The sequence below is a fragment of the Humulus lupulus genome, chromosome 7 (genome assembly GCF_963169125.1).
Source record: "Humulus lupulus chromosome 7, drHumLupu1.1, whole genome shotgun sequence".
In the NCBI taxonomy this organism is placed as follows: domain Eukaryota; kingdom Viridiplantae; phylum Streptophyta; class Magnoliopsida; order Rosales; family Cannabaceae; genus Humulus; species Humulus lupulus.
The window spans coordinates 75,175,056-75,188,247 of record NC_084799.1 but is presented as its reverse complement, the minus strand read 5'-3'; the positions used below and the strand labels follow the sequence as shown (position 1 = coordinate 75,188,247).

The following is a 13,192-nucleotide window of genomic DNA, read 5'->3' as shown; positions in this document are numbered from 1 at the left end:
AACTTTTAAATAGAACATAAAAAAACTTTTTTTGATAACTGATTAAGTTTGTTGACTGGCATGCCAAAAAATTTAGTCATGTATCAAAAGGTAACCAAATGGTATCTTAAATGGTTTTAAAAGCAACGAAAATATAGCTTTTAAAAGTAACTATGTAGTATACTAAATAGTAGCATTTTCTAATAAGCTATTCATAGTAACTTTAAATTGCACGAGTATATTTTTATATTATAGGATAACTAATTAGTTTCTGAAATAAACTTAAATGTAACGTAAAAGTATATTTAAATAATAAGATTGTAAATTACATGAGTGACTAAAAAAAGTCTATTATAAATTTTCATTTAAAAGTTACCGTGAAGTATATTAAATTAATTTTTATTAATAAACTATATAGCAACTTATTATATCATATGACAACTCATTAGTTTCTAAAATAAACTTGAAAGTTATCAAAATGTATCTTAAATAATAAGATACAATAATATAATCTAAAAATAACTAATTGGTATATTAAAATGTCTACAAATAAGTTTTAGAGTCAACCAAAAGGTATCGAAATACTATGATTTGAAAATAAAACTTCTAATAAAAAAATAAAATAAAATTACCAATTGGTATCTTATGGGCACATCTAAAATGTAACTTTTTACATTCTAGAAAAAACAAAAAAATTTGGGAATGAGGATTTTCTAATTTTTTTTTCAAAATCTAGTATGCTATATTGATATGGCAGGTAAATATTTTAGATTTTATGTATATAATTGTATATTTCCCTAAAATATACAATATAAGATTTTTATTAAATGCGTTTGTATAACTAAACTTAATAAGATGTACCAAATATGTTCAATGGCTTTAGAATGGTGGCACTTGTGGGATCGGTAAGACTACAAAGTTGATACATTAAAACGACAAGGGAACTAACTAGGTTTCACATGAGCATGGAATGAAAAGTTCCAGAAGGCATAAAACCAGAAACAAGGTTTATTGGAATAAAATGAATCTCTTTCAACGCAACACTACATAAACATCTACTTGAATCGCCTGAAGCAGAGCTTATTGGATTCAATAAAATTCATAAACAAAATGCGAAGATAAAGTTGACACAAACAAAATGGGAACAACAAAACATCAAGAGGATCAAGGCTTGAGATATTTATCAAACCAGTCACTAGCATCGTTAACCATCTGCAAGGTCATTTGGTGGCCAATTTCAGGTTCGGCGATGAACTGGATATTGAATAAATATAAAAAGTTAAGCAGAAATTTCCAAGATCAGAGATTGACAATATAGTTCATGATCACGCATTTCTGTTTTTTCTCAGGAGGGCAGTTCAAAGTATATAAAATGCTTTTGTAACAATGATTTACATTGAGTGACAATTTGAGAAAGGGAATCAACAAGAAATAAAATGCTTTTGTAACAATGATTTATGCGGACAACTGAGAAAGAGAGCTATAAGGACTTAATGCAGCTAATCTAATCATGTTCTAAAGTACTACCCATTATAGGGTTGAGGTAATTCATTTGGCATTGCAGGCAATTGAAAATGTTTACAATATTAAGCACTTAACTTGAGTTCCATACTCCATAGTCCAATTTCATACCTTAAAATTATCCGAACAAAGTGCATCTTCATATGCTTTTTGCGCTTTTGAACAGGGAATCCTTAAACCAGAATAGGGACATCGGGGATCTTCTCTTCCTGTAATATTTGAAACCAATAAAATGATCTAGTATATCATGAAGATTAAAGGCAAAGTGACGTGACTTAAATTACATGCCCTGTAGGCCTATACTATTATTAGGTATTACAGTTGAGAGTTCTTTATCCATAAGCTGAAGAGTACACCATTATTTTTTTGTGCGCTTGTGAGAAAAGTAAACCCTTAGCAAAAACATATTATATATGAGACCAAATCATCATTATATTCTAAGCGAGTAGGAACATGATCACTTGTCAAAAGTTATGATCACAAAGTATGTCCACTCAATAGAATTGGGACACACTACTTCAAAACTTTTAAAAGAGTAAACATGATTTTTAATTAGAGGGTCTATTTATCAAGGAAATAAAAATTTAATTAATTAATTATTTTTCCTGGAAGAGGGTTTTTATACATTATTTATTATTTTTTATACATATATTTTATATAGGGAAACAGATCATTTACACATAAGAAACCTACCGTTCCCTGTTAAACAAATAAGAAACCGTACACAATTGTCCTCTAGGCATTGAGAAAGGAAACCCCGAATATTAAATACAGATACAAGCACGATGGATGTGTTATAGTTGGTTCAGTTCACGAAAGGATTTTACCATTTACAATCAGCAGAGGACGTGGTGCAATAGCTGGAACTGTGTAAGGAGAATCAAAATCAGCTGCTAGACCAGGAGCGATCCTATCCCAGACCTGCTCAAATAAGTAAAAAAGTGAGATATTGGGCTTGTTTGGCATGAAAAATGTGCATATAATGCTGATAATTAATGGGGCATGATACAAAATGAGCCGCGTGTGAAAGTAAGTAAATATTCATATTTTTAATTTAATTTTGTAGTAAAATAGTCCTACTATTTTTTTAATATTACATATTATCAAATATGTCATTTAGCAAATTTCTATTTTATTTTAAATATTTTAATATTATTGTATATTTATATTAGTTTTGTTTAATTAGTTTTTATTTTAAAGTTATTTTAATTTTTTTGTTGAATAATATAACATACCACAAAATACATATACTAAGTTGAAAAATAATTATAACAAAATTATTACTAAAAAAATGTATATACTATGCTAACAAAAGTGTATGCTATCATTAAAATGTATATACAATGATACAAAATTATTTATTATCATTATGTATAATAAGATAGAAACTAAATATCATAAAATATATATATATATATACAATACTACAAAAAATATATACACTAGTTGAAAAATAATACACCAACAACTTATAAAAAATTTAAAAAATCAATATAACTTTAAAATAAAAACTAATTAAATAAAATTAATATACATATACCATTATATTAAAGTAATAGACTCCTAAATAAATAAATTTAAAAAAATGGCAATTTAAATAATCAACAATATAAAATAATCATTTCTCTTTAATGTTAAAAATAAGGACATTAGTTTCTTGATGTCATTATTTTGGGTCATTTCCTATAATTTCTCATAATTAATCAAGTACAACCTACAAACAATTTACAGCCACTTGGTGGATTATGTAACTCACCTCCTTCACTAATTCTTTATCGATTTCAGTCTTTCCTAAATCAATACGTGCTTCTGCTTACAAAAAAGAAAAACATCATAAAAATACAGAAATCATAATAGCTCCAACGTATCCATATGTAGTTTATTATTATAGTAACGAAAAAACAAAGAAAAACAATGTTGCTAAGAATACACAGTATTTTAATTTAATTTAGAGTAAATGACGGCTAAAATATCCAATGTTTTAAAATGTTGCACTTTTATACTCAATTTTTTTTTTTTTGCGGTAAATATAATCAATGTCTTCAAAATGTTACACTTTTATACTCAAATTTTTTTGGCGGTAAATATACCTAATATATTTAAAATGTTACACTTTTATTCCTATTTTTTTAAAATTATTTTGAGAAACAATAAGAAAGTGAGGAAAAATATATGATTTTAGTTATTTTTAAAAAAATCTTATATTTTAAACGGATGAAAATATATAAGTTTTTTATTATTTTAAATTATTTTTATTACTTTTGATGAAATATTTATTCATATTTAATTTAAAATAGTTATTTTGAGAAAGAATAAGAAAGAGAAAATAATTTAAAATTAAAAAAAATTAAAATCCAATATTTTTTTCTTTATTTTCTTATTATTTATCAAAATAATAAAAAATAGATATAAAAGTACAACATTTTAAAAACATTGAGTATATTTAAAGCCAAAAAAAAATTTGGGTATAAAAGTACAATATTTTAAAGACATTGAGTATATTTACTGCCAAAAAAAAAGATTGAGTATAAAAATACAACATTTTGAAAACATTGGATATTTTAAGCGTCATTTACTCTTTAATTTATAACCAACCACAAAAACTAGAAGCAAACAAGTGGAAGAGCTGCATTTAGAATGAAACCTGTTAGTTGTATATTAGTTGTATTTAGCTATCTAGTTACCCCAATTCTAGTTTCTCAATTGTATAATTTCCTAAGATAGATTCCTAATTTTGTATATATATCTCTTCTAATATAATAATGTGTAGATAACAGAAAATTTTTGTTTTAACGATTTTTTATTTTTTTAAGGTTAACTTTAACAGAATATTCTTATATTTAAGAGAATATTCTTATATTTAACTGTAGTTTAAAAACACTTAAACTTAAATAAAATAAAATAAATAATTAAAAAAATTAAAATATGATATTTTTGAGATATTTTACAATGATAATTATTTAAAAATAATAAATAATTAAAAAAATTAAAATATGATATTTTTGAGATATTTTATAATGATAATTATTTAAAAATAATAAATAATTAAACAAATTAAAATATGATATTTTTGAGATATTTTACCATGATAATTATTTTTAAATAATAAATAATTAAACAAATTAAAATATGATATTTTTGAGAAATTTTACAATGATAATTATTTAAAAATAATAAAATCATACTTTTATAACTTAAATAAAATTTAATTAAATTTAAATTTAATTTAATAATATCATATTAAACATAATATATTGTGAATTAGCAACAAATTGCTTTTTTTTTTAACAAACTAGCAATAAAATTAAATTTAAAATCCACATATAATACTTAATATTACATTAAACATATAATATATAATCTTTTGTTGTCACTCCCAAATTTAAAAATTAAAACAAATATAAACATAAACAAAAATAAATAAATTATTTAATTAAAATATGATATTTATTTCAAAATTTATATGACATTAATATAAATTTAATAAAAATAATTAATAAATTTTATAAATAAAAGTAAGCAATTTGCTTGTATCTATTATATATATATATATATATATATCTTTTTAATGAAATTTAAGTTGAATATCATTCATTCCAAGAGCCATTTGAAATTAGGGTTTTGTTTCAACATTGGTTTTCTTTTCGGTTTCTACACACATTAGGGTTGTGTTTTCTTTAGGGTTCCATTTCGGAAACCCTCCTTGGAGTCCTAATTTGTTCTCACCGCCTGTCCAGGGAGGAAGTTCATCCACAGATCTACCTCCTGCCAGAATCTGGTGACCGTACGAGCCACGCGTGAGGCTCACGCGCCACCTTTATCTGCTGCCACAGTCCCCACTCGTCGGCGTGTGAGGGCATGTGGCGTCTTCTCCGGCCACCATATTCGCTCGCCCGCTCTCATTTGCGTTCATGGGTGCTCCGCGCTTCATTTTGGTCCATCTAGCTTCTGTGTTTGTGCTTGTCAAGGTTTATTCTTGGCTCTTTGTTGTTTGTCTTAACCTCTTTTTTGGTTGAGCCTTTGTCTCAATTTGTCCGTTGCCTCATTGGGTTTGTTGGTTGGTTCGTTGTCTCCCTACTTGGTTGTATTGGTGGGACGGATATGGTATTTGTAATGTCTTCTGGAAAATCACTTCTTAATTCTGCTGATGAATATGTCAAGTTCTTGCAGTATGAAGAATCTCTACAATCTTCATCTCCTTCTGTTACTACTATTTCTTTCCTCATTCTCCAAACGAGTCATTGAGTCTGGAGCCCCAGATCATATGACATGTAATTCTAGCATTTCTGCTCTTCAGTCACACACTTTCACTTCTACTGTTACCTTAGCCGATGAGTCACCATCTCGTGTTGTTGGGTCTAGTACAATTACTCCTACTCCCATGCTTCCTTTGTCGTCTGTTTTACATTTACCTAACTTCTCATTTAATTTGATCTATGTAAGTCAACTTACTCGCAATCTTAATTGTTGTATCTCATTATTTCCTGATCGTTGTTTATTTCAGGATCTTATTACGAAGCAAATTATTGGTAAAGGACATGAGTCTGGAGGCCTCTATATTCTTGATACACCAATTCCAAAATTCGTTGCTTGCTATAGTGTACAATCTCCTTTTGAGGCACATTGTAGGTTGGGTCATCCTTCTCTCCCTTTGCTTAAAAAGCATTGTCCACGGTTTAGTAAAGTGTCTTCATTAGATTGCGAGTCTTGTCAGTTTTCCAAACACCATCGTATGAGTTCAAGTCCCAAGGTTAATAAACGTGCTAGTGTTCCTTTTGAATTGGTTCATTCTAATGTTTGGAGTCCTTGCCCTATTTTGTCTAAACCAGGATTTAAGTATTTTGTTCCTTTTGTGGATGATTATTCTCGTATTACTTGGTTATTTTTAATGAAAAGTCCTCTGAGTTGTTTCCTATTTTTTGTGCATTTTGTGCTGAAATTAAAACTCAATTTAATGTCTCCCTACGTTGCGAAGTGATAATGCCAAAGAGTATACATCCATCTCATAATGGCATGCGTCATGAGACTTCTTGTGTTGATACTCCATCTCAAAATGGAGTGACAAAACGAAAGAATAGGCATCTTCTTGAAACTGCAAGAGCCCTATTATTTCAAATGAATGTTCCCAAACCTTTTTACAAACCTTTTTAGGCTGATGCAGTACTGCATGTTTTCTAATTAACTGCATGCCATCATCTGTTCTTCGTGGTGAGATTCCTTATAAAGTCATTTTTCCCAGCAAGTCTTTGTTTCCTGTTAATCCAAGGATCTTTAGTAGCACTTGTTTTGTTCCAGATGTTCGTCCACATGTAACCAAATTAGAACTCCCAAGTCTTTGAAGTGTCTTCCTAGGTTATTCTCGTCTTCAGAATGGTTATAGACATTATTGTCCTAGTCTTAACAAATATCTTGTCTCAATTGATATTACATTCATGGAAAACACACCTTACTTTCCATCCTCACCTATTCCTACTTGGCAGAGGGAGGATGATGATTTGTTGGTCTATTCTATCACATCCTCTGCCCCTATTTCGGAACCAGCTCCTCCCAAGCCTCCTATTATTCAAGTCTATTCCAGGCGTCCACCTCCTCATTCATGTCCTGCACCTGCTGCTTCGTCATCAGATCCAATCCTGAGTGATGATCTTCCTATTGCTTTGTGCAAAGATAAACGTCAATGTACTTATCCTATTTCTTCCTTTGTTTCATATAATGGCTTGTCATCTTCCTCTTGTTCTTTTATTGTTGCCCTTGATTCTGTCTCTATTCCTAAAACTGTTCGTGAAGTCATATCTCATCCTGGTTGGCATAATGCAATGACAAAGGAGATGAAAGTTTTAGATGACAATGGTACTTGGAACTTGGTGAATTTACCTTCAGGGAAACGAGCTATAGGATGTAAATGGTTATTCCCAGTTAAGGTCAGTTCGAATGGATCAGTTGCTGGATTGAAAGCCCGTCTCGTTGCTAAAGGGTATGCCAAAACCTATGGGGTGGACTATTCTAATACTTTTTCTCCTGTTGCAAAATTTACATCTGCTCGGGAGTTTATTTTGATGGCGGCTACTCATAACTCGCATTTGCATCAACTTGATATAAAGAATGTTTTGTTTCATGGTGATTTTCAAGAGGTGTATATGAAGCAACCTCCCAGATTTGTTGCTCAAGGGGGAGTCTGGGAGAGTTTTTCGTCTACGAAAATCTCTGTATGGTTTGAAACAGAGTCCTCGTGTTTGGTTTGGAAAATTTAGTCAGGCTGTCGAAAATTTTAGTATGATTAAAAGTAAGTCCGACATTTCTGTGTTCTACAAACGAACAGAAGCTGATATCACTTTGTTAGTTGTACATGTGGATGATATTGTTATTATTCGAAGTTATACTATGGGAATCTCTTCTCTTGAGCCTTTCCTACTTGGGGATGCTAAAGTATTTCTTGGGTGTTGAAGTCACAATGAGTAAAAAAAAAGTATATTACTATCTCAGAGAAAATATGTTCTTGACTTATTAACTGAGATAGGAAAATTGGGAGCAAAGTCTTGTAGTGCTCCAATGACTCCAAACATTCACCTTACAAGAGATGGGGAACTATTTGAATATCCTGAGAGATATCGAAGGTTGATTGGAAAGCTAAATTACCTTACTGTGACTCGCCCAAATATTGCACACTCAGTTAATGTTGTCAGTCAGTTTATGTCATCCTCAACAATTCATCATTGGGCAACGTGGGCACACTCATATTGTATGTTTTCCAGATGCAGATTGGGCAAGATCCAAAATGATCCAAAATGGATAGAAGATCCACTTCAGGTTATTGTGTTTTTGTTGGAGGAAATTTGGTTTCATGGAAGAGTAAGAAGCTGAATGTTGTGTCAAGATCCAGTTCAAAATCAAAATATAGGGCTATGGCACGGTCTGTGTGCGAGATAATGTGGATATATCAGCTCTTGACTGAAGTAGGTTTTAAAACTTCAGTACCCGCAAAATTGTAGAGTGATAACCAAGTTGTCATTCATATTGTATCTAATCCTGTATTTCACGAGCTAACTAAGCATATCGAAATTGATTGTCATTTTTTCTAAGAGAACATTCAGCGAGGTTTGATTTCTACAAGATATTGAAGGCTGGAGAACAATTAGGAGCTTTGAATAGGGTTCAGGTTGATTATCTATGTAACAAGTTGGGCATGATTAATATCTATGCTCCAACTTGAGGGGAAGTGTTAGCTGTATATTAGTTGTATTTAGTTATCTAGTTACTCTAATTCTAGTTTCCCTATTGTATAGTTTCCTAAGTTTCCTAAGATAGATTTCTAGTTTTGTATATATACGTGCATCTCTTGTAAATGGAATTTAAGTTGAATATCATTCATCTCACATAACAAAACCAAACTTTGATTTCTTATTAATTTTATCTCACCCTCAAAAACAGGTTTTATGCTGTCAACTCGAGCTTGCCACATATCATTCTCTATGGCCCATTTAAAAGCCTACAGTCATAATGAACTAAAATTCAATTATTTTATCACACAAAAAAAGTTGAAATAATTTTAGTAGAGGCACACCGCATTACCTGAACCCCAATTACAGGGGCAACAACAGAGTAGCGTGTGTCAGCAAAAGCAGCAAACCATGCATGCATACCTGCGTTGTCATTTTTTTGGTCAGAATAAAAAAATGAAAGCAAAAGTGACTTTGATATGTGACATATATATAGACATATAAATATAAATATACATAAACATAAACATATACATATATATTTATATATATATATATATATATTAATAAGTATCACAGCAAACCTCCAAGTGATTCCCCGGTGATTCCTATCCTAGTAGGGTCTATATCCTTTCTTTCCGTTAAATAATCTGCCAGTTTTATCAAGTCCCAGACCGTATCAAATATAAATGGCATGGTATCACCTTTTTTCCATGATGATATAAGAGCCTACAGTTGACAAAATCACCAGATCAGTGATGATCTTAGAGGATAATGAACACAAGAGTGATATACTGCTGATCTGGTAAAGTACAGCTACTTAACAAATGTGAAAAAATTTAGGATGAACGCGACTATTTCTCTCATACAACATAGAAATCACTCTGAGTCACTCGCCATAGAATTTCAACTTACCTTTATGCCAAAAATTGTACACAAAAAGACGAGCATTAGTACAAACCTCTTTGTAGGTGGTAATGCTGCTGGCACGTTCACCATGATAGCGAGAATCAATGGCTACGGTTATGTATCCCCTCGAAGCATACGCCTAAAAAAATTACAAAACTATAAGAATCCTTTTAGTAGATCTGCTATAGAGAATAGAGGAATGAAAAACTCTGCTTCATATAAAAGAGTATAGTATATATTTATACAAAATTTTATGACAAAAAAATAGGGGCCAGAACATCCAACAAGCTTCTAGAAGATAATCCAACATTAGGAATAACAGAAAAAATAAGTAAGAACGTAATTAACTAAGCTTCTAATAAATCTTTTTTCTGCAATTCATATAAGATAAGTTCAACAAGGTACCCACCTCAAGCAAGGGTCTCAACCACTCTTTACATTTGTTTGTACTATGCAGAAAAACAATAGCAGGCCTTTTTTTATCCATGTCGTCTTCCTTCAAGCTCATAATCAACACTGGCAACCGTCCTTGCTCTCCTGCCTAATAATTTGGTTATTGTAGCATAATCTTTTACCTTGGCTTAAAAACAAGTAATACCATTTACATCTAGGTTGCATAGAATCGAACCCAGATTGTATTTTTCCCTAGTTCAACCAGTCGTCTAAGGTCGAAATAAAATTGGCAATTTGAATTGCCAAGAAGAAAAGTTCAAAAGTATTGATCTTTAGACCCACATAAAGCAAAATAACAATTAATCGATAAAGGTCAAATTACCTCAGTAGTCAAGTACAAGTTTTCCTCTTGCAATAAGTCTTTCAAATTCTCAATCTCTGCCTTTGGGCAAGACGCCATTGCCTAATTTTTTGCCAAGAAAAGACAGAAAAATGGTATATTCAATACTAATAAATGGTGAAAATAAAATGCCAACGATTGCGGATATGGCCTTGACATGCAAAACACTAAAGAGAGAAGTCTAACCTCACTGAATCGAGGTGGGGAAGCCTCCTGAATCAAAGGGTTTGTCACTGGTTTTGCTGGCTCTACAGATAGCGGAACTGAGAAACAAGTAAAATAAATCCAAGTTTCATATTATTTAAAGTAAAGAAATTTATAAAAAAAAAAAAAAAAAACTTCCTATGCTAAGTGGACTAAGTTCATCTTTACAAACGAATTCAAATCGCACATCTCTCACAATTTTCCCAATTGTTACATCCATACTAAAAATCTACTCGTAACAAAATAATTTTTTGAAAAAAAATGAGCTCAATCAGTGACATACTATGGGAATTCATCCCCAATACGATGCACGATTAGATCGAAATCACCATTCAAGCTTCACTACAACTATTCCTCCAACTTTCCCTCACTTTACCAGTAACCAAACTGAGATTTTAACCAGAAAATTGTAAAATTGAATCTACGGCCATTAAAGTTACCTTCGCAAGGTCGTCTGCTGCAAAGAACTTTAAGAAACTCGGCTCGAAGCTTCTCGGCGTTAATGGTTTCCTCCATGTCGTTCCTCCTCGTGCTCTCAGTGATCATCGACTGGTTTATGGTTATGGTCGTGGATGTGAACCGATATTTATACCGAACCGGTTTTGGCAGGTAAGCTTGGTGGAGCGCACGTGTGACAAACACCTTGGAGCACGTGCGAGACCTGAATTTCAGGCTACATGCATAATAACATATGAGAAAAATTTAAAAGAAGAACCTTCCCACTTATGTGCCCCAAAAAGAGAGCAGATAAAGTTCAACAAGAAAATGACAGCAATAAAGTCCTACCAAAACATGATGTAGTGTCACCACTACTAATAACCTGTAGCCATGCAGTACAAGGGAAAGCAGATGACAAAATAGGGAAATAAAGTAAGATAACAAATTGGTAAAATTTTTATTTTTTATTTTCTTAAACATGAAAATAGAAATATTGTTTTCATTTTTGTTTTTTGATTTTTTAAAAATAAAAATGTGTTTGGTAACTATTTTTGTTTTTTATTTTTAAAAACAAAAAAATAAAAAATGTATTTTTTTTTTGCCAACAATAAAAAATGTATTTGGTAACTTATATATTTAGTAAATAGTTTTGGAAGTCATCGATGCCGGAGGAGGAAAGAAGCCCAAAATTACCCGGGTGAAGAGGAAAAGAAATGAGAAACTATTTAAAAAATAATTAAAAGTGAGAAAAGTATGTTTTCAAAATTTGATAAAATTTAATGAAAATTTAAAAAAATAAAAAATGAAAATAGACTTACCAAACAAACTTTCCAATTTTATTGTCAGATTTTTAATTAAATAAATAAAAAACTGTTTAAATAATGGTTACCGAACAAGTCCATAATTAATAAAACTTAAAAAGAAAGAAGAAATCAATCATTTACCTCATAAGATGTATACAGAAGCTAGAATTTTGCTTGACTTCTTGCAACTAAATGTAGGATAACTACTCTTGAAAAAAAAATATATGAAATATAATCATAGTCATAAAAAGGCAATTGGAGCTGAAAATAGCCTAATGAAAGATATAGAATGTCACATGTACTTGAATTTGGTATAATCAAAGCCATATAATGGCAATAATACCTTAACATAACAAAACCACCGCTATAAATGGGCACAATAACTGATATAAATTGTATAAATAACCAATATTATCCACTTGAGTGAGAACAATTATAGCTGGTGGCTAAAATAATTAAATAATTGAAAATAACACTAAAGCAACAATAGAATTGGAACACCCTTCCATGCTTCATACCCAAATGAGATGTCCTTCTAGTAAGAAGGGTGCAAAGGGAGATGAGATAGGATTTGTATCACATCCAATAACAAAGAGTATCAAGTAGGCAGTAGCTATGCGTGAAAAGTGCGAAAATTAAAACTTATGAATACAAAAATAAAATAGAACAAGAATGTCCCCAAATATCATACCCAACATAGTTCGAGAAAAGAGAAACATGTTTTACAAAATCAGATACAAAGAAACAATAATCTTGGCACCAAAAAATCTTTGAAACTATCTAGAACACTAAGATTAAATTCCTAAGGTGTCATTTTACAATATATAATTTCCTAGCTATAACACATTAATAGACCAAAGCCAGCAAGCATGATGTGTATATATACATATATACACAATTATATCAGATGCAGAAAGTGAAGAAAAAGAAAAATATGAAGACAGTCTCTTATTATTCTCTTCCACAATTAATGACAGAAGAACAATATAATCACGTGTAACTAGGCTTGAGAGTGCAATATGCATTTAGATGATACTTTGAAGATCTTCACTTAAAGATCTGGAGCCACGTAATTTCCTCTTTTTTTAATACAAACAATTAATCTAAAATGGAATTTGTAGTATAAGTGATGAACTTGAGCTAATCTCCTAATTAATTAAGGGATGCTCTTGCAACATACTATTGGAAGGAGATAGACAAAAACAAAACAAGCCCAAGTACAATCATCCACGTGAACATCCCTAGCCAGCTCACCACACATAGATGATCAACATTCCCTTCCATTAAACCCAGAAGCCAACCACCCAAACAAGTTAGAGTCAAAGCAT

The 13,192-nt window shown here is 30.8% G+C and overlaps 1 protein-coding gene across 1 annotated transcript; it reads right to left on the bottom strand.

Moving 5' to 3' along the window:
• Positions 1–971: 971 nt before the first annotated feature.
• On the bottom strand, positions 972–12,025 carry LOC133788303 (uncharacterized). Its single transcript, XM_062225733.1, has 13 exons — positions 12,006–12,025; positions 11,064–11,296; positions 10,606–10,682; positions 10,402–10,482; positions 10,036–10,167; positions 9,679–9,765; positions 9,302–9,446; positions 9,070–9,140; positions 8,917–8,986; positions 3,257–3,309; positions 2,328–2,421; positions 1,612–1,709; positions 972–1,233 (listed from the first exon to the last, which is right to left on the bottom strand). Exons 1-13 carry the CDS (start codon positions 12,008–12,010, stop codon positions 1,144–1,146), a joined length of 1,236 nt encoding a protein of 411 aa, XP_062081717.1. The 5' UTR covers positions 12,011–12,025; the 3' UTR covers positions 972–1,143.
• Positions 12,026–13,192: the final 1,167 nt, after the last annotated feature.

Bases quoted from the DNA above. Each gene is read 5' to 3' on its own strand.
- LOC133788303 (XM_062225733.1), bottom strand. The intron at 10,683-11,063 runs GTAACTTTAATG...CTTGTTTCTCAG, and splicing joins CAGCAGACGACCTTGCGAAG to TTCCGCTATCTGTAGAGCCA. The intron at 8,987-9,069 runs GTAATGCGGTGT...TTATGACTGTAG, and splicing joins CCCCTGTAATTGGGGTTCAG to GCTTTTAAATGGGCCATAGA.